The sequence below is a fragment of the Bos taurus genome, chromosome 18 (genome assembly GCF_002263795.3).
Source record: "Bos taurus isolate L1 Dominette 01449 registration number 42190680 breed Hereford chromosome 18, ARS-UCD2.0, whole genome shotgun sequence".
Classification (NCBI taxonomy): domain Eukaryota; kingdom Metazoa; phylum Chordata; class Mammalia; order Artiodactyla; family Bovidae; genus Bos; species Bos taurus.
The window spans coordinates 54,598,850-54,619,412 of NC_037345.1; the positions used below are offsets into that span (position 1 = coordinate 54,598,850).

Here is a 20,563-nt window from a genome sequence, read left to right on the forward strand (position 1 = left end):
GGGGCCAGAGGCTGGCAGGAAGCCTACCCTGTGTTTCCTCAGGGCGGATGGCTCAGAAGTGCTGGTGGAGTATGTCCTACGGTGTTGCGTGGTGTTGCGTGCTATTGCGTGATGTGTGCATATGTACATACGCTGTGCAGGTAGACACAGGGCAGTGTTGTCTGCACTTACCACGCGTGTGATCATGTGCAACGTTTCCTCTGGTTGTACTCTTGGGTTTGACCTCTCCTCTCTCTGGCTACATCTTTCTCCTTTTCACTGATGGTCCCACTCACAGCTTCTCTCTCCCTCTCTCTCCACAGCTGGCCCCCGAAAGGACACTCCCCAAGTCCCCAGCTGGGGGCCCCGCGTAGACCTGGAGTGGACACCCCCTCCTTCCCTTCATGATTCGTTTGTAGCGCAGGTAACCAGCCAAGCGTCAGTTCATTCCCAGAGGGGCTGTGGTCCCCCACCTCCTCCATCCACCTGCCTGGAAGGGACAGTCCTCCTTGACTTAGCTGCAACCTTCAGCCCCACCCTTTCCAACCTGGGGCCCCGGGGTCATTTGGGCCAGCCCCCTGCCTCCTCGCCATCTACAGGCAAGGCAGGATCTCCCTCCCACATCCCCCTCTTCTCCACGTGCTCTGCAGATCTTGCCAGGTTGCTCCCTGGCCAGGCCTTGCCCACTGTGGGCTGGTTGGGAAGGGCAGGGGCTCGTCGCCCACGGAGCTGGTGACTTGGGAAGAAGGAAGCGTGGGTGGGGGTGGGGATGTGAAGCCAGAGAGGGTATGTTGTCACCAGCGCCCGGTGCAGCCAGAGTCTCGGAAGGGAAGGGCCTCTCTGGGGTCGGTGCCCAGGGCCAGCTCTGGAGGGGAGGGCGATTGGCGTGTGAGGCCCTGAAGATGGGCATTTCTGTTCTAGACTGGCCTTGTAACCTGGGGCCCGTGAAGTGTGTACGTGTGTGCATATGTGTGTGCACACGTGTAACATTTCTGGCCCACATGCGTGTTTCTGACCAGAGGGTCTTTTTGCTTTCATCAGACCCTCCAAAGCACAGTTCAGAGAAAACCCTGAACTAGCAATGCGTGATTCTTCCCGAGGCTATGTCACAGAGCCGTTGAGGTTACTGGGGGTTGGGGTGGCGATTGGGAAGTTTAGAGGATACTGTCGGAGTGACCCAGCTGAGGGCGCAAGTGAGATTTTGTGTGTTTTGAGGTGGAGGGAGGGGTAGATCCTCCTCAGTGAGTTCAGGACCACTCCTGCTCTCCCTACCAAAAAAAAAAAAAAAAGAAAGTAAGAAGTCCATGGCTCTGGGCTGGGGTTGTGTGTGATTTCTCGTTGGGAGGGAAGGATGTGTGGGCAGATGGAAGGATGGATCAGTTGGATGTGTTTGGAAGACAGGAGAGATGGACCATGAGGCGGAAGTTTGGCGAGATGGGTGCTTGGAAGCCTGGTGGGATGTTTGGAGCAATGGGAGGTTGGGTGAGGGCTGGGGGTGAGTGGATGGGCAGACACAGAGAACTTGTTTTCTCGCTATAGAATGGGACACACAGCACCCTTCCCCATGGGGACTAACATTAGTGAAACGCATGGGACAGTGCCTGGCGGGCACGTGATAAGCACGGGCCAAATGTTAGCCGTCCTCATCCTCATCACTATTGACGGGCTCGGCCCAGCTCTGGCGGCTGCTCTGACGCCAAGCGCCTACCCTCCGGGTCCTTCTCCCTCTCTTTCCCTCCGTGAGAGCCGCACTGCATGTGTCTTCCACGGGGGCCCAGAAGCTGGGCCCCTTAATGCCTTCCCCCCAACCCGGTCACGTGTAGGACAAGCCCCCCCACGCCCGCTCTGGGCCAGCCCTGCCCTCAGGAGGCAGAGTACAGGCTCGGGGGGCCAGACCTCTGCTAGCCGGGAGACGGAGAGCCACAGCCTCTGCTCTTGCATTAACTCCTCTGCGAAGCTAAGGGGCAGCAAGACCCACCTCGAGGGATTCCCTGGGGATTCATCGAGTTAGCGTGTGTGAAGCACTTAGCACGGGCTCGCACATGATCAGGGCTCACTTAGTCAGGACTGACGTCATCATCGTTATCACCAGATGCTGGGGGATCAGAGGGAGGAGGAAAAGGCAGCCGTGTCTCTCTGGTCAGAGCCGCTGGTGGGGAGGGCCCTGCCTTGCACCCCCCACCCATGCCCACAGACTCCAGGGGTCTGGGCCCCCAGGGAATGGTCCTTGCGGGGAGAGTCCTGGCCTGCTGCCGCTGTCTAACCTGTCGCCCTCTTCCCGCCCCTGTCCAGTGGCGATGGATGATGAGGATGGGAGATGCTTACTAGACGTGATTTGGTGAGTAGTGGGCTTCCCGTCCCCCCCTCCCCCCTCACTCTCCCTCCCCTCCCCTGTCCCTCATCTCCTCAAGTGTCTCTCCCCTTCTCTCTTTCAGTGACCCTCAGGCCCTCAACGACTTCTTACATGGATCCGAGAAGGTGAGTGCTGGGCAGGGTGAGGCATCCCCCAGGGCAGCAGGGTGCAGGGCAGCAGGTCAAGCCCCCCCCCACCACCACACTGAGTAGACATCTGCCTTCCAGGAGCCAGGCCCCAAGCTCACGGCGAAGAGGGAAAGAGACGGCAAATCCCTGCCCTCACGCCATACACATTTCCTGGGTAAACAAGCAACCAGTGACTAATAAAGGCAGTGGTGGAAAGCACCACGCCGGGCAGCAGAAGAAATAGCAACATCACTTTTGCACCACAAGAGAGGATCCGAAGAAAATAAATGGGAGGCGGGGGGCGAGGGCAGGGGCTCCTTTAGCTGCAGTGGGCAGAGGGTGAACATTGAGGGTGAACCTGAAGGACCAAAGGGAGGCGCCCACTGTGCTCTGACCAGGGGGAGAGCGGGTGGGAAGGCGGGAAAGTCTGACCCGTTCCAGGAACAGAAAGGAGGCCAGTGGGGCCAGGAAGAAAGGTAGACTAGTAGGAGGCAGGACTGGGGTGGACAAAAATCCCTAGGTCATGCAGAGCCTAGAGGAGCTTGACTGGGGAGCTTGGACTTTATTCTGAATGTGACAGGCAGCTCCGACAGGTTATTAAGCAGCCACATGGCATATTCTATTTGCACTCCAGAGAGGGGAACAAAGCGGGGAAGAGGGGACGTCTGTTGAGCCACAAGGGGTTGTATCAGTTACCTACGGCTGTATAACAAGTTATCCTAACACGGTGTGGCTTCTAATGACTTCTAATAACATTTGTTAGAGCTCTCAGTTTCTGGGGATTGGGAATGGGCGAGCAGTCTAGCTGGGGGTCTATCTTGGAGTCTCCCCTGAGTAGCATTCAGGATGTTGGTTGGAACCATTGTCATCTGAGGGCTTGCCTGGGGCTGGGGGGGGCCTGCTTCCACAGTGAGTGACTCACTCCTGTGGCTGTTGGCTGGAGGCCTCAGCTCCTCGCCACGTGGGCCTCTCCAGAGGATTGCTTGAGCATCCTCATGACGTGGCAGCTGGTTTGCCCAAGCAAGTGACCCAGAGGAAGCTGAGTGCCTCTTATGACCTAGTCTCCGAAGTCACACTGCATTCACTGGAAGCGAGTCACCATGCCCACCCACACTCTCAGGGAGGGAAAAGAGCTCCACTCCTCAAGGGCATGTATCGAATAATTTGCGGAGCAGAGGCAAGTGCAATGGGAGGACGGCGGCCTGGGCCCCAAGGCAGGTGTTGCAGGAGGTGGCAGGTGCTGACTTTGGGGCTGGCCTGGAAGGCAGTGTCACTTGACTTGAGGGTGGATTAGATGGTGAAATAGTGTCCAGACTGCCTCCTGGACTTGACCTGAGCAACCAAATGGGTTGTGCCATTCCCTGAGACTGGGAGTTTGGGGCAGATCCCAGAAGTCTGAGGGCAGCTGTTGGATGTATTGAATTGGCCAAAAAAAGTTGGTTTGGGTGTTTCTGTAAAATGTGATGAGAAAACCCAAATGAACTTTTTGGCCTACCCCATACCAGTCTAGGGTTCTAGAAGGGGATCAGCTAGAAACTGGGGAGCTTGGCTGTGGACAGACAGTGGGCGCTTAAGGCCTGTTCTCGGCATTGATGATAACTCCTGGAATGAGACCGGTCGCTGCCCTCCCAGACATGGGAGCAGCTCACACATCTGTTGCCCGGGGAGCGCGGCTGTGCAGAGGAAGGGCTGATTTCATAGGAAGGGACAGACGGGCACGTGTGGGGAGGAGGAGGCACGCGTCGGGAGGAGGAGGCACGTGTGACAGGCCCTGCAGGGTGTGTTACCAAGGAGGCAGAGGGCAAAGGGCCAGGGGTGCTACTTGGGTGAAGGTGCGGAGGCAGGATTCTAGAGAGTTCCAGGCAGGCATGTCGGGGAGCCTCGGATGCGGTGCTGGGGGCTCCTTAGGATTTAAACTTGCAGCCAAGCCCCTTTCTTTGGGGCCTCTTTTCTGGAGGTGGAGTTTCCCGTACCCCTCGAGCCTCCCCCACCCCCTGCACCCCCCCAACCTCGTCTTTGTCTTTGTGCCCATGTAACCCGAAATTGGTTTTTGTTCTAGCATGTGGGCCGGCCCACTGCCCAGCTGACCATTGACCTTGGGTGGGGGCGGGTCTTGTTGCAGCTCGACAGTGATGACCTCCTGGATAATCCCGGGGAGGCCCAAAATGCCTTCTATGAAGGTCCCGGGGTAAGTGGCTGCGGGGGCTCGGGGAGGGTGGTGGGCAGAACGCCCGTGGAGCAGCCCTTGGGGGAGGGTTGGAGGGCGTCTCACTCATTCCCTGAGGCACTTTGCTCTGGGGGTGGGAGGCTGGGGTGTGGTCACTGAGAGCAGAGTGGGGTGCAGGTGAGGCCAAGGCTGCCAGATACCTCCCCTACCCCCAGGCTGTGCCTCAGAGAAGGAGGTGCGGTTCCGGGGTCCCTGGCCTTAGGGATCAGCTGCTACAGCGCTGGCATGGAGGCTGAGGCTGGCTCCTGAGGAGTGGGGATGGGGGCGTCTTGGGGGTCCTGTCCTAGCTCAGCCGTGGCTAGAAGGTGACCTGGGGAAGAGGATCCACTGATACAGACCTCCGTCTCCACATGGAAAATGAGAGCAGGGATGATGAGCAAAGCCCAAAGTGGGGCTCGCAGTGGGCATCTATATTATTGAGCACCTCCTGTGTGCCAGGCCCGTCCCTCCTCTTCCCCTTCTGTGGCCTCTCCCTTCCCCTCTTCTCTCCCTACCCCGCCCACTCCTTGTTCCTCCTCCCTCCCCCTTCTTCGTCTTCGTAACTGTCATTTACAGAACACTTATCATATGCTAGACCCTTTACGGTAATTTTCATTTAATCCTCACAACCACCATAATAACACATTCCAAACAATTGATCTGGCGTAATATACATGCCTAAATCCAGAACCCAGCAAATAATAGTACTTTCATGTTATTACACTTATAGATTGGTTAGAGTATGTGCTATTCTTATCCATGCCGCCCTGTCTTAATTTGACCTGTAAGGACCCTGGTCAGGTTCTTAGCACCTCACGTGCATGATGTCAGTAAATGTCACAACCATCCTAGGAGGCAGGTTTGGTTATAGCCATTTAGCAGTTAGGAGCTCAGAACCCCCTGGTCTTTGGTTGGGGGCTGAGCCGGAGCCTGTCTCACCAGGCAATGCCCCCTGCTTGGCAGCAGGATGACCCCCTCCCAGTGTAGGGGGCAAGGAGGGAGCAGTGCCCACCTCCCTGGGCTGTTACTAACAGCAGCGACCTAGACAGTAATAGTAATGCCAGCAGGAGTGATAGATGGTGTTTCTCGGGTGCCAGGTACTGCTCTGAGCTGTCCACGTGGAATGAACTCAGAATCTTTTTAACAACAGTTTTGACCCATTATCAGTGGGTATTCCATGCTGCTAGCATACTCATTACTTATGGAATATTTGCTCGAAAATGCATACATGTATTGATTGTACATTCGTGACCTGGATCACCATCCAGAAAGCACTTAAGAAACCTCAAACTCACAGTGCGCTTGGCACTGGGTAAGGCTGCTGCTGCTCCTGCGCTTAACAGAACCATGATCTTTGATCCAAAACCTTTGGGGCCAGGCTTGTGGGATTCAGGGTTTTTCAGATGCTGGAAAGGCAATGCTGGCTACATGTGTGCTGCGTGTAACGTGACACACTCACTTTTCTGTGGTCACATTGAAGGCGCGTCCTGTTACGTGGCTGAATAACGCCTTTCCCTCTGAGCATCAGTTGCATTCCGGTCAGGGCTTTCCAGCCTAAAGTTCTCAAAACAGTTGTGGTTTTCAGAGCCTTTGGGGTTTTGGAATTGCAGATAAGCATCATGGGCCTGTATGGCTGTTTAGAAAATGGTTTTTGTTACATTCTGCTGATGTGCACAGATGGGGGAAAAAACAGGCTGGATTAAACCAGTCCTGGGGTGCCCAGCTCAGCCCTGGCGAAGCTGGGATTTGAACTCAGGTCCAGCCACTTCTTGTAGAAGGTTCTTTCTGTCCCTGCTGCCCTGACATCAGGTACCCTTGGCTTCAGCTGTGTCCTGGGCCCGGCCCCTTGCTAACCTGGGCTCTCTCCTCCCCCACCTTCCCTGGCCTCCAGCTCCACGTGCAAGAAGCCTCTGGCAACCACTTGAACCCAGAGCCCAGCCAGCCGGCCCCCAGCGTGGACCTCGACTTCCTGGAAGATGACATCCTGGACTCGCCCGCGGCCGGGGGCGGCGGCGGGGGCGCGGGGGGCGCCGACCAGCCCTGCGACATTCTCCAGCAGAGCCTCCAGGAGGCCAACATCACCGAGCAGACACTCGAGGCTGAGGCTGAGCTGGACCTGGGCCCCTTCCAGCTGCCCACCCTGCAGCCCGCGGACGGCGGGGCTGGCCCGGCGGGGGCCGGAGGGGCTGCTGCCGTGGCCACGGGACCCCAGGCGCTCTTCTCGGGGGGCGCTGACCTGCTGGGGCTCCAGGCCCCACCCACCGTGCTGACCCACCAGGCCCTGGTGCCGCCCCAGGACGTGGTCAGCAAAGCCTTGAGCGTCCAGCCCTTCCTGCAGCCTGTGGGCCTGGGCAACGTGACTCTGCAGCCCATCCCGGGCCTCCAGGGCCTGCCAAATGGCAGCCCCGGGGGTGCCGCAGCAGCCACGCTCGGCCTGGCCCCCATCCAGGTGGTGGGCCAGCCTGTCATGGCACTCAACCCACCCACCTCCCAGCTCCTGGCCAAGCAGGTGCCTGTCAGCGGCTACCTGGCCTCAGCGGCCGGCCCTTCGGAGCCAGTGACCCTGGCATCTGCTGGCGTCTCACCCCAGGGGGCCGGCCTGGTCCTCCAGAAGAACCTCCCCGCCGCCGTGGCCACCACACTCAATGGGAACTCAGTGTTCGGAGGGGCGGGAGCCGCCCCGGCGGCGGCCAGTGGGGCGCCCTCAGGACAGCCGCTGGCGGTGGCCCCTGGCCTGGGCACGTCGCCGCTGGTTCAAGCGCCCAACGTCATTCTGCACCGCACGCCCACACCCATCCAGCCCAAGCCTGCCGGCGTGCTGCCCCCCAAGCTCTACCAGCTGACTCCCAAGCCGTTCGCCCCCGCGGGCGCCACGCTCACCATCCAGGGCGAGGCTGGGGGCCTCCCGCAGCCACCCAAGGCTCCCCAGAACCTGACTTTCATGGCGGCGGGCAAGGCCGGCCAGAACGTGGTGCTGTCGGGCTTCCCGGCGCCCGCCCTGCAGGCCAACGTCTTCAAGCCGCCTCCGGCCACCACCACGGGGGCGGCCCCCCCACAGCCCCCCGGGACCCTGAGCAAGCCCATGAGCGTGCACCTCCTGAACCAAGGCAGCAGCATCGTCATCCCCGCCCAGCACATGCTTCCGGGCCAGAACCAGTTCCTGCTGCCTGGCACGTCGGCGGTCCAGCTCCCTCAGCCACTCTCAGCCCTGCCAGCCAACGTGGGCGGGCAGATCCTGGCAGCCGCGGCCCCCCACGCTGGCGGACAGCTCATCGCCAACCCCATCCTCACCAACCAGAACCTGGCGGGCCCGCTGAGCCTGGGCCCCGTGCTGGCCCCCCACTCAGGGGCCCACAGCGCTGCCCACATTCTCTCGGCCGCCCCCATCCAGGTGGGCCAGCCGGCACTCTTCCAGATGCCCGTGTCGCTGGCCGCCGGCAGCCTGCCCACGCAGAGCCAGCCGGCCGCCGCCGGGCCAGCCGCCACCACTGTCCTCCAGGGGGTCACCCTGCCCCCCAGCGCCGTGGCCATGCTCAACACCCCCGACGGTCTGGTGCAGCCCGGCACCCCCGCCACTGGTGGGGAGGCTACGCCTGTCCTCACAGTGCAGACAGCGCCCCAGGCGCCCCCCACGGTCAGCACCCCACTGCCTCTGGGCCTCCAGCAGCCGCAGCAGCAACAGCAGCCGCCGCCGCCACCACAGGCCCCTGCCCCACAGGCTGCCGCCCCAGCTCAGGCCACTACCCCACAGCCCAGCCCTGGCCTGGCGTCCAGCCCGGAGAAGATTGTCCTGGGGCAGCCACCCTCTGCTGCCCCCACGGCCGTCCTCACTCAGGACTCCCTGCAGATGTTTCTGCCCCAGGTAACCAAGGCCGCCAGGGCAGGGGAAGGGGCCTATGTGGAGAGGGGGCCCAGAGCTGGAACCAGATGCGGTTGAAGCAGCAAGTGGGTGGGGGGGACCCGGGGGCCAGGAAGGGTGCCCAGAGTTGCCACCCCTGCCCCAGGTCACCGAGGAGGTGGTCCCGGGGCGACAGGGCCCAGCTGACTGACACCAAGACAGACAGACGAGGGGAGGGACAGAGAGGCGGCCCTCTTGCTGGAGGGTTGGAGAAGGGTCCAAGAGAGAGAGCAGGTGAGACACAGACAGACAGACAGACAGACAGACAGACGGGGCGGGAGAGATGGATGCTGGGGTGGAGCCGGAAGATGACTCATGGAACCAAGGGGACTGAGCTACCCCAGGTCAAGCCCCCTGGACTCTGGGGGCTCCCAATCCCCTGACTTCGGTGTCTAGCCTCTGGGTGTCCTCTAACTGGTTCCCACTACCCCCTTCTCCGGAGCACCCGTGGGGGCAGGGAGTTGGGGTGTAGAGGCCTTGGGTGTGTGGGGGTGGCCTCTGACCCGCTGTGGGCTGCCCGTTGCAGGAGAGGAGCCAGCAGCCCCTCTCCACAGAGGGCCCCCACCTCTCCGTGCCCGCCTCGGTCATAGTCAGCGCCCCGCCTCCCGCCCAAGACCCAGCCCCGACCACCCCTGTCGCCAAAGGAGCTGGCCTTGGCCCTCAGGCCCCCGACAGCCAGGCCTCCCCGGCGCCGGCCCCCCAGGTAGACGAACCCCAGCAGCCTCTGTCCCAGCGCAGACCAGCCCTGCCCCTCGCCCCTCCTCCCCACCCTCTCCACGCGCTCTCTGGCTGCCCTGCCTGCCTCTCTGTCTCGCTGGCTTGGGAAGCGGTGCTCTCCTTGGCTCCCCAGATGCTTCCTGAGGGTCTCCTGATGGCCATGGATGCTTGAGACCACACTCTAGTCAGGGACACATGGTTAGGTCCTAGAATGATCATTTCCCTGTCTGGATAAGTATCTCACATTTTGAGGAAGACACCAAGAGGTCTAGATCCGAGCCTGGCTTTCCCTCCCCAAGGGGGTTTCTTCCACTCCTTTCCTACGAAGGGGCAAACAAAAAGACAACAGGGTTCTTTTCCTTCCATTTTTACGAAAACAAAAGCAATACTCTACATGCATTCTGCACCGTTTATCATTTAGAGGTTCATCTTGGAGACTGTACTCCATTCTTTTACATGATCGCATAGTACTCCATTGTGTGGGGGTGCCCTTTATGTAACCAGATATTGTTGTCGGGAATTTAGCTCACTTTTGGTCTTTAGCTGTCGGATGAGCAAGGCTGCAAAGTACAACTCTGTACATATGTCTCTTTGTTGGATACATTCTAAAAGGACATCGCTAGGTCTGAGAGCATATGCATTTGTAATTGTGACAGATACTGCCAAACTGCTCCCTGTAGAGTATAAATTGGTTTAATGGATTATCTGTGGTTGATCAGTATATGATCTCTGGTTGTTTGCCCCCACCCTCAAGTGATATTGAACTTGGCCACTTGGGTAAGTGAAAAACAGTGTCTTCTTCTGTTTTAATTTGTATTTCTTTTACTGTAAATGAGGCTGGGCAGATTTTTATAGATTTAGAGTTATTTGTGTTTTCTGTGGAATTATCTGTTGATACACTTGGCCATTTTCAAATTTGAATTGCTGGTCATTTTCTTGTTGGTTTGTAGAAACTCTTTACATATGAGAGAAATAGACTTTGTCTCATATGAGTCATTAGCACATCAGCATATGAGAGGTTGGGATGGGCCCCTTTTATTCTGGAGGGACAGATGTTGCACTTGTTCAAAAAGGATCCATGGGTAGGTAGATTAGGACAGGCAGAAAGAGGAGGAAATAAGATGAGCGAGGGCCATGCAGGCAGAAAATCAGCTAGACTTTGCCCGTCAATAGCCATGATTTCACTCTCAGGCTCTGCTACTCACCATGTGACTGGAAGCAACCAGCTTCTTCATTCCATCAACTGTTGTTTAGGGAAAAGAGAGCGCTAAGTATGTGCCAGGCCTTGTGCTAACCCTGGGCAAGTCCCTGTAACTGCTGAACCTCAGTTTCCTCACCTGGAAGATGGGGATAGTAGTTTCTTTATACGTCTACTAGGACGAGTAACCGAGTTGCTATGTGCTTTGCACAGAGTAAACAGTCCAAAAATATTTGCTATTGTTATTATTACTTGGGGACTTCCTAGGTGGCTCAGTGGTAAAGAACCTGCCTGCCACTGCAGGAGAGGCGAGTTCGATCCCTGGGTCAGGAAGAGCCTCTGATGAAGGAAATGGCAACCAACTCCAGTATTCTTGTCCGGGAAATCCCGTGGATAGAGAGGAACCTGGCGGGCTTCGGTCCATGGGGATCACAAAAGAGTTGGACGTGGCTTAGCGACTCAACAACAAATGATTGTTTTAGCTGTTGTGTTTGTGGCATCAAGCGCGGGTCAGTCCAGAGGGACAGGGGCCAAGATTTCCTCTGGTCATCTCTATACAGGAAGGAAGGGCAGGGGCCAGGGGCCACCTGGACTAGGAGAGACTCAGGTTGAAAGTACTGTTTTTGGGTGGTCAGACGTGGGCCTGGGTCCCTGGGGCAAGGGCAGTCCCCTCTGCGAGCCTTCCATCCTCAGCTGGAGCTCGGGGCTGGTAGGAGCCCTTCTGAGTGCTGTGGTTGAGAGCAGGGCAAGGCACGTATGTGATCTACCACTTCAGCGCCACATACCTGCAGGTGCTTGTCTGGACTCGCTCCTTGGGTGACCATCAGTACCAAGATGGAGCCTCCCCCAAGCCCCTTAACCTCCCTGGGCCTCAACTTCCTGAACTGACAAATGGGTATGAGCACAATGGCTGTTGTGAGGAATAAATGAATTAGTGTATGTAACGTGCTTCAACAGGACCGACATGTCGAAAGTCCTGGAGTGTGAGAGAGAAGCCCGGCGAATTTTCCATGAAGGGCCAGTAGTAAACGTTTTGGGCTTTGCGGGACTGTCACTATAGCCTAGAAATGGCTCTAGATAAATGAATGAGCGTGGGTGGGCTCCCATAAAGCCTTACTTATGCACACTGAAATTTGAATCTCCTATCAGTGTCCCGAGTCAAAGAATATTCTTCTTCTTCTGACTTGTTTTCAACCATTTAAAAGCGTAAAAACTATTCTTAGCTTGCGGGCTGTCCAAAATGGTCGGGCCAAGCGGGCGGCAGGCCACCTTTGGCTTCTGGGCCTTAGTCTGCCAGACCTTTTGAGATCTTTATTTTATTATTTTGTAGATGTGCAAGACTTCACTTATTCAGTCCCCTATTGGTGAACACTTAAGGTATCCAGTCCCATGGAATCGCTAACGAACATTCCCATACATACATACTCTTATACCGGACTTTGCTCGTGCGTGAGAATGCCCATAGGGTGAATGTTTAGAAATAGAATTGCTGCATCAGAGGGTATCCAGTCGGCCCTCCGAATCTGCAGATTCTGCTCCGCTGGATTCAACCACCAGTGGATGGAAAATATTCGGGGAAAAATATTCCAGAAAGTTCCAAAAAGCACCATGTGAATATGCAGACAACTACTTCCATAGCATTGACATTGTGCGTGTGTGCATGCATGCTAAATCACGTCAGTCATGTCTGACTCTTTGCGACCCCATAGACTGTAGCCCGCCAGGCCCCTCTGTCCATGGGATTCTTCAGGCAAGAATACTGGAGTGGGTAGCCATGCCCTCCTCCAGGGGATCTTCCCAACCCAGGGATTGAATGCACGTCACTTATGCTTCTGGCATGGGCAGGTGGGTTCTTTACCACTAGCGCCATTTATTAGGTATTGTAGGTAATCTGCTGCTGCTGCTGCTAAGTTGCTTCAGTCGTGTCCGACTCTGTGCGACCCCATAGATGGCAGCCCACCAGGCTCCACCGCCCCTGGAATTCTCCAGGCAAGAACACTGGAGTGGGTTGCCATTTCCTTCTCCAGTGCGTGAAAGTGAAGTCGCTCAGTCATGTCCGACTCTTCACGACCCCATGGACTGCAGCCCACCAGGTTCCTCCATCCATGAGATTTTCCAGGCAAGAGTCCTGGAGTGGGTTGCCATTGCCTTCTCCATCATAGGTAATCTAGAGGTGATTTGAAATATGTGAAAGGTTGTGTGTAGGTTATATGCAAATACTGCACCATGGGTATAAAGGACTTGAGCATCCCTGGATTTTGGTATCTGATGGGGTGAGCCCCCGTGGATGTGGAGGGTTGGCAGTACGCACTGCCCAAGCACGTTATGGACCAATCCAGCTGCTCCTTCATGAGGTTCCTGCTGGTAAAGGCCTCTGTCAGCTTCCTCAACCCCAGATCAGCGACCCGCTCATTGCCTGCCATGTGGGAAGATGCATGCCCCCCCACTCCTGTGCTTCTCTCAAATTCTGCTTGACTCGAACATCTTAACATCTTCCCATCTCCCCACGGGCAGTTGGAATCTCTCAGTAAACAGTCCACTCATGTGGGAGCTTTAAAAAAAAAAATGTAATTATAAAAATAATTTCATGCTTCTCTAGAGGATTTAAAAAATACAGAAAAGAACTAAGAAGAAAAACAAATCACCCAAAATACCAGCGTGTAGAAGCTGCTGGCAGCATTTTTGGTATGAAGTCTTCTTTTAGCCTTGCTTTTCTTCTTCTCATCCATTTCAAACATTTGTCCCTTTTGACATTAGGTAGTATATTCACATGGTTCAATCATGAAAAACCGTTTTTTTTTTTTCTAATCTTTTTTTCTTTTTATCTGTGGTGTATGGGATCTTAGTTCCCTGACCAGGGATTGAACCTGCGCCCCTGCAGTGGAAGCCCAGAGTCTTAACCACTGGACAGCCAGGGAAGTTCCAAAAAGGATTTTTAAGGTATGGGGGGAAGTATCCCACCCCATGCCTGCATTCCCAACCCCTCCCCATAGCCTCAGCACTTAACTTTTTTGTATTTTCTTCCAGTTCTGTGCATATACAGCCTTGTGCAAATATAGGTTAACATTTCTCTCTACCCAGCAGGTAGCACATTATCCATGTTCTTGGGTAGCCCGTGGGGCGTTTCCATGGTCCTTTTGTTACAGTGGAGAAGTATTCCTTTGTGTAGATGGGGCTGGATGAGCTTTCATCCTCGGACGTGCTGTCCTGATGCGCTTAGACCACGTCTAGGCTTTGGTCCTTCACATAGAGCTGCAGTGAACATCTGTCATCTCGTGTACATGTGTCTCTCTGGTCACTTCCCAGAAGCCTGTTTGCTGGATCAAAGCACAGGTGCACTTAGAATTTGCACAGCAGCTGCTGAATTGCATTCCTCTGAGGCTGTAGCAAATGGTGCCAGCTTAGACTCCCACAGGCAATGTGCGAGTGCCTTTGTGAGACATATGACTTATTTGTAATGTGTGCCTGAACTTGGCTCCATAGGGCACCTTTGATCTGCATCTCTCTTATTACAAGGGAGGTTGAGCATCTCTTGACCTATTTAAGCCTGTTGTGTTTCTTTTTCTACACTGTGTCTGATCATATCCTTTGCCCCCATTTTTCTCACTGCTTGTTATTCTTAGTGATTTCCAGAGGCTCTTTTTATATGAGAGAGATGAGCTTTGTCTAGGCTGTCTTGTTGGTCAGTCACTAACTCGTGTCTGACTCTTTGCGACCCCATGGACTGCAGCACGCCAGACTTCCCTGTCCTTCACCGTCTCCTAGAGCTTGCTCAAACACATGTCTGTTGAGTCAGTCATGCCATCCACCATCTCATCCTCTGTCGTCCCCTTCTCCTGCCTTTAATCTTTCCCAGCGTCAGGGTCTTTTCTAATGAATGGGTTCTTCAGATTAGGTGGTTCAGCTTCAGGATCAGTCCTTCCAATGAATATTCAGGGTTGATTTCCTTTAGGATTGACCAGTTTGATCTCCTTACTGTCCAAGGGACTCTCACTATTTCCCCCAGTATGTCATTTGCTTCTTGACTTGGTTTGGGGGGAGTGTGTGTGTATTTGTCCCTGTATTTTTATTGAGGATGAGAATTTTTTAAAATATTTTTCAATTTGGGGGTTATTTTTAAGCTTTTCATTTTTAGTTAGTTTCAAACATATAGCAAAGTTGTAAGACTAGAATGTGGGAATAATACCCATGTGAGTTCTTTACTCTAAGCAGATGTTTTAGTTATCTGTTGCTGTGTAACGGATTATCTTTCTTCCAAAACTGAGCAGCTTCAAACAACAAACATTAACTTACCTCACGTGATTTCTAAGGATCAGGAATCTGGAAGCAGATTAACTGGGAGGTTCTGGTGTGTGATCTTTTGGGAGATTATAGTCAAGGTGTCAGCCAGGGCTGAGTCATCTGAAGGCTCGACCAGGCTGGACAGTCTGCTTCCAAGATGCTGCACTTGTGGGACTTCCCTGGTGGCCCAGTGGTTAAGGCTCTGTGTGTCTGCTGCAGAGGGTAAGAGTTTGATCCCTGGTCAGGGAACTAAGATTCCGCATACCGCACTGTGTAGCCAGAATAACAACAAAGATGGTGCACTGGTAAGGCTGCTGGTGGGAGAGGGCCTACGTAGAGAGAAACTGAGGCCTCCTCGAAGGGCGGCCCACATGATCCACAGTCGGCTTCCCCTGAGCACATAATCGACTAGAAAAAGAGCAAGGGAGCTGCCCAGGAGAGAAGCCAATCTTTTTTATAACCTAATCTTGGAAGTGACATGTGATCACTTCCGCTGAGTTCCTATGGCTGCAGAGACCAACCCTGGTACAGTGTGGGAGGAGCCTGAAAACAGGGAGGCGGGGATTGCTAGGGGCCACCCCTGATTGGAGCCTGAAAACAGGGAGGCAGGGATCGCTGGGGACCACCCCAGATTTAACCACTGTAAATATTTGGCCACATTAGCTTTAGCCACGGCCCTCGCAACATGTATCCCTTTTTCTTTTCCTGAATCATTTGAGAGTCAATTGCAGACATCATGCTTCTGCACCCCCTTCATATTTTAATCTGATTATTTCTGTCTTTGAGAATAAGAGCATCCTCTCACTCAACCACTGCAGTCATCAGATCCAGTGCCTCTAGCATTGTGACAATACTGTTATCAAATTCACTGTCCATAATGCGGTGCAGCCAGCCGTCTAGCAATCGTGTTGTGGATCGCTGTCATTCTCTCTCAGCATCTGGTCTGTGTTGCCACTTCATCGTGCCCTCTGAAGCCTGTGCTTAGGAGGGGAGAGTGCCAAGCGGGACAGCCCCCTTGGTCCTCACTGTCAGCTCCTCGCCTGCGGCTCCCACCAGCTTTCTTCTCTGGTTTTCTCTGTTGTAAATAGTCCCACGGTGGCCAGCCCTGTGAGCAAGAGCCTGAATATTCCTGATCACAAATTGCTGCAGGCGAGATTACCAGGTCCACTCGAGGCTCTTCTGTTTTGTTTGTTTCATTTAATATCTATTTATTTATTTCCGAACTTTAAACTTTTTATTTTGTATTGGAGTATAGCCGATTAACAATTTAGTGATGGTTTCAGGTGAGCAGCCATACATGTACATGCATCTATTCTCTCCTAAACTCCCCTCCCATCCAGGCTGCCACATATCATTGAGCAGAGTTCCCTGTGCTCTACAGTAGGTCCTTGGTGATTATCTATTTTGAATATAGCAGTATATACATGACCTTCCAAAACTCCCTAACTATCTCCTTCCCCCTGCCCACCACCGCCCCCCCCAACCAGGAAACAGTAGGTTAGGTTTTTAAGTCTATGGGTCTCTTTCTGTGTTGTAAGTTCATTTGTATCATTTGGACCGGTCATTTTGGTTCCCTGGCCTCAGTGTCTGATCTGTGAAGTGGGTCAGATACGATCACAGCTCTCAGGACCATGGAGAGAGCCCATGAGTGGGTACACGTTCCCAGCCGCAAGCGCTGGGTCAGTGGGCGCTCTGTGGGGTGGATTCTGTGACCCAGAGCAGAGAGGTGCCAGTTCAGTGTTGGGTGCCCAGCTGTTGCCCATGGTTCAATAGCAGCTGCTGAGGTTTGAGGTTCCTGGAGAGGTGACCTTTAGGGGGAGAAGGGTGCCCTGACTGAGGTGTGTTTTAGGTGAGGTCACTGTGTACGTGTTACAGACTAGTGCTTAGATTGCATATGCAAGCCTGATACACACACACACACATGCACGCACACACTCACACCCATACCTGTAGGTTTCCACGACCCCCAGGTAGCCATGCAGCCATGACCCCACAGGTACAGGTCATGGACACTTAGAAGGGGACTCGTAACTCATGTGCTGGCATCCAGGGGGACTCGACCCTGACCTTGACCCTTGGTTTCCATCCTCATCCCCGGCTCCCCCATTCCCAGCGTGCCCTCCTCAACCATTGGCCCCCACCCCCACCCCCAGTTCGCAGCAGCCGCAGTCTCCCTGCTGGTGTCTGTTCTCCTGGGTCAGCTGGACTGTCAGCCCGGCACCCTCCCCACCCCTCCGCACTTGCTGCTGTGCTCTGCTCCCTGGCCCCCTCTGCCTACCTGCCGCAGGCAGCTGGTGTGGTGCTCCCGCCGCCACTGCTTCCTCTGCTGCTGCCCCCAAAGCCTGTAGAGCTCGCCTTCCTCTGGGGGGAGGGGGGTCTGGGGGGCAGGGGCGGAGATCAGAAGGCAGAGGTACGGAGTTGGGGGGGCAGATGGTGGGTCGAGAAGGGATAGGTTGAGGGAATGAGGTAGGTGGACAGGTCGGGGGTGGGGGGCAGGTACAAGGTGGGGGATGGAGGTGGAGTGGTGAGAAGGATGGCGGGGGCGGGGATCAGGACAAGGGGTGGCCAAGAAGGGGGGCAGGGCTTCCGGGCGGGAGTGGCCGGGGTCCCCAGTGTCTTGGGGCCAGGGGAGCCAAGGTTGGTTCTGACCCCCGCCCCCTCCCCTCTCCCTCCTCCCCTGCCCAGATCCCCGCAGCGGCTCCGCTGAAGGGCCCCGGCCCCTCCTCTTCCCCGTCACTACCTCACCAGGCCCCCCTGGGGGACAGCCCCCACCTGCCGTCCCCTCACCCGGCCCGGCCCCCGTCCCGCCCCCCATCTCGCCCCCACTCCCGCCCCCCTTCCCAGCCTCAGAGCTTGTCCCGTCCCCCCTCAGAGCCCGCCCTGCACCCCTGCCCTCCTCCCCAGGTCCCCCCTACCCTGCCTGGCATCTTTGTCATCCAGAACCAGCTGGGCGGCGCCCCCTCCACAAGCACCCCGGCCCCCACCGTCCCAGGCCCACCCCAGCCCCCACTGCGACCCCCATCCCAGCCTCTGGAGGGGCCACTGGCCCCCGCCCCCCACCTCCCTCCGGCCTCCACCTCCACTGTCGGGGTCGCCTCCACCTCCTCCTCCGAGACGTCCTCCCGGCTGCCAGCCCCCACGCCGCCTGACTTCCAGCTGCAGTACCCACCCAGCCAGGGGCCCCACAAATCCCCCACGCCCCCTCCGACCCTCCACCTGGTCCCTGAGCCCGCAGCGCCCCCCCCACCGCCTCCTCGGACCTTCCAGATGGTGACCACCCCCTTCCCGGCGCTGCCCCAGCCGAAGGCTCTTCTCGAGAGATTTCACCAGGTAATTGGAGGCAGGGGCCAGCCCACCACCCACGCCACACCCCCACCCTCCCTGCCAGTCCAATTCCCTCCCGCTTTCTGGCTTTCTCTTCACCCCCGTTCCTGGTTCCTGGCTGCCCCTGCTCCTAGCGTGTTCCCCTGCCCCAAACCACCTGTCCCCCTCCTCAGGTGCCGTCTGGGATCATTCTCCAGAGCAAGGCCGTGGGGGCCCCCACCGCCCCACAGTCCTCCGCCAGCCTGGGACCCCTTGCCAGCCCCACTGCCTCCGTGCTGGTCAGTGGGCAGGCTCCATCCGGGACCCCCACCACCCCCAGCCATCCCCCTGCCCCAGCGCCCATGGCCACCACAGGTAGGGGAGAGGGAGCCCGCAACGGAGCCATGGAGGGGCCCGAAGCAGGTGGGTGGGAGTCACAGGGAGGACATGTGGGCCAGAACTGTGGGCACCGGAGCCCAAGGGTCACCCAGATCTCCAGGGACAGGGACGGTGGAGGGGGGCGGGCTGTACTCCCCAGATCCCCTCCAGGCGCATTCACTTTGGGGCCGCCATAGCCCCCGAGGCCCAAGAACCAGAGCAGTAGGGGGTGCAGGGTCTCTGGGGGGGCCTTTGTGCCCGTGACCCCTGAGCCCTGTCTGCCCACACCTCCACCCCAGGCCTGCCTCCTCTGCTTCCTGCCGAGAGCAAAGCCTTTGCCAGCAACCTCCCAACCCTGACCGTGGCCAAGGCCGCCCCTTCTGGGCCAGGGAAGTCCTCCGGGCTGCAGGTAAGGGGCACCCAGAGTGGCAGGCTAGGGCCCAGGCCTGGTCGCTGGGGAACTGTGATGGGGCTGGAGGGGAAGGGGAGGCCGGCCGGCAGGCAGGCAGGGAGGTAGAGATGGGCAGAGACACAGCCAGGTCGGGAGTAAGACATCCAGCCAGTCCAGGCTGGGGCACGTGGGAAACCAAGACAGTTGAACCGAGATCCACCCCCAAACACCGAAACGACAGAATGAGGATGGGAGAGATGGCCTGAGAGAGACCCCAGGCGGTCACTGGGGGCATGAGCAGGTGAGAGATGGAGGCTGCAGGAGAAGGGACTGTGTTGGCTCAGGACAGGCGGGGGGGAGACCCTAAAAGGAAGGACAGGGCAGGGTGGCCAGCAAGACACTGAGTCAGAGATGGCAGAGGGACTGCCTTGGCGGTTAAGACTCCGCACTTCCAGTACAGGGGGAATGGGTTCAATCCCTGGTTGGGGAACCAAGGTCCCACATGCCTTGCAGTGCAGCCAGAGAAAAGAGAAGGTGGTGATGGGGGTGGGGGGAGGGGAGGATGTGGTCAAGAGGAGAGCTAGGATGGTGGTACCCAGGCCAGAGGGGCATAGGCAGGGAAGGTGGAGGAGACTGAGGCAGAGACAAGATTCGAGAGAGCCTGAAAGGGAAGAATAGGCAGGACAAGGGAAGTCAAGGTAGAGATTTTGGCAGGGGTGGGAGGAAAGAGGCCGTGCCCATCAGGTGCTGGACAATGAGGGGGGATTTGTGGGCCTTTTGATGGGCAGGGAGGGAGGTACCAGGTGGAAGCTGAGAGACCCAAGCCTGAGAAGGGGCTGGAGGAGGCGACCCAGGTGGACGCCTGGGGCTTGAGCCTGCCTGTAACCCTCTCCTTGCTGTGTCCCCCCAGCCCTGGATCCAGCCCCAGCCTTCCCCGCAGGTTGAGTGTGCTGGGTGGGGAATCCTGCAGCTAGGACCGGGACCCCATCTCGGGTGACATCAGCCCCTCCCATCTTTGTCCCAGGCTGGGGCGTAGAGAGGCTCAGGTGCCAAGGGAACGCTCCTCCATCGCGAAACCCCCCCTCACTGGCTTCTCTCTCCCCCACAGTATGAGAGCAAGTTGGGCAGCCTGAAGAAACCCCCCACGCTTCAGCCCAGCAAAGAAGCCTGGTAAGCTCCGCGTGTGCCGCCTCGCCCGGCACTGTCCCCCGCTGTGGGTTCGGGAAGTGTCATTGACCCCTCCGTCTCCCCCTCTAGGGAGAGGGGTGGGAATAGTAGTGATTATAGGCTGAATGACGAGGATTCCCTGTGGCTGTGTTAGCAGCATTCGTGGGGCAGCTAGGCTGCTGGCTTCAAGCGGGCGGGGGTGGATATTTGGTGTGGCTTGGTCACCGCAGTACCCTGAGCGCCTCGGACCCGGCTGGCAGGCAGTGTCTCCTGTCCGGGGGTTGGGGGGTGTGTGTTCAGGTGGACGCAGGGATGCCTGGGGGCCAGTGTGAATGGATAGATGGACGCTACCCAGGCAGGTGCATGGCTGGACGGATGGCTGTTGGGGTGGGTGGGCAGGTCCGTGTTGGATGCTCGTGTTCTGTCCCTCTCTCCTGCCCTCCGTCCACTGAGAGTGTTGGTCAGATCCTCATCGGGTGCCCAGTCCTATGCTGGACTCTGGAAACACTGGACAGACCAGGTCCCGCATCCACTGTGTGTGAGGGCTGCTGGCCTTCAGCACTG

General features: G+C 56.9%; 1 protein-coding gene across 3 annotated transcripts in view; it reads left to right on the forward strand.

Moving 5' to 3' along the window:
* Positions 1-20,563, forward strand: part of BICRA (BRD4 interacting chromatin remodeling complex associated protein) — a 74,295-nt gene that overhangs the window by 50,041 nt on the left and 3,691 nt on the right. For 2 of the 3 annotated variants that reach the window (XM_059877584.1, XM_024979183.2), the window contains 11 exons: positions 303-403; positions 2,272-2,317; positions 2,415-2,457; positions 2,560-2,635; positions 4,583-4,648; positions 6,558-8,528; positions 9,091-9,267; positions 17,446-18,090; positions 18,258-18,438; positions 18,741-18,850; positions 19,941-20,002. In XM_059877584.1, the coding sequence (XP_059733567.1) occupies positions 2,444-2,457; positions 2,560-2,635; positions 4,583-4,648; positions 6,558-8,528; positions 9,091-9,267; positions 17,446-18,090; positions 18,258-18,438; positions 18,741-18,850; positions 19,941-20,002 (3,302 nt within the window). In that variant the 5' untranslated portion in view covers positions 303-403; positions 2,272-2,317; positions 2,415-2,443. The remainder of the gene's footprint in view (positions 1-302; positions 404-2,271; positions 2,318-2,414; positions 2,458-2,559; positions 2,636-4,582; positions 4,649-6,557; positions 8,529-9,090; positions 9,268-17,445; positions 18,091-18,257; positions 18,439-18,740; positions 18,851-19,940; positions 20,003-20,563) is intronic. The other variant, XM_024979185.2, reaches the window with a different exon arrangement.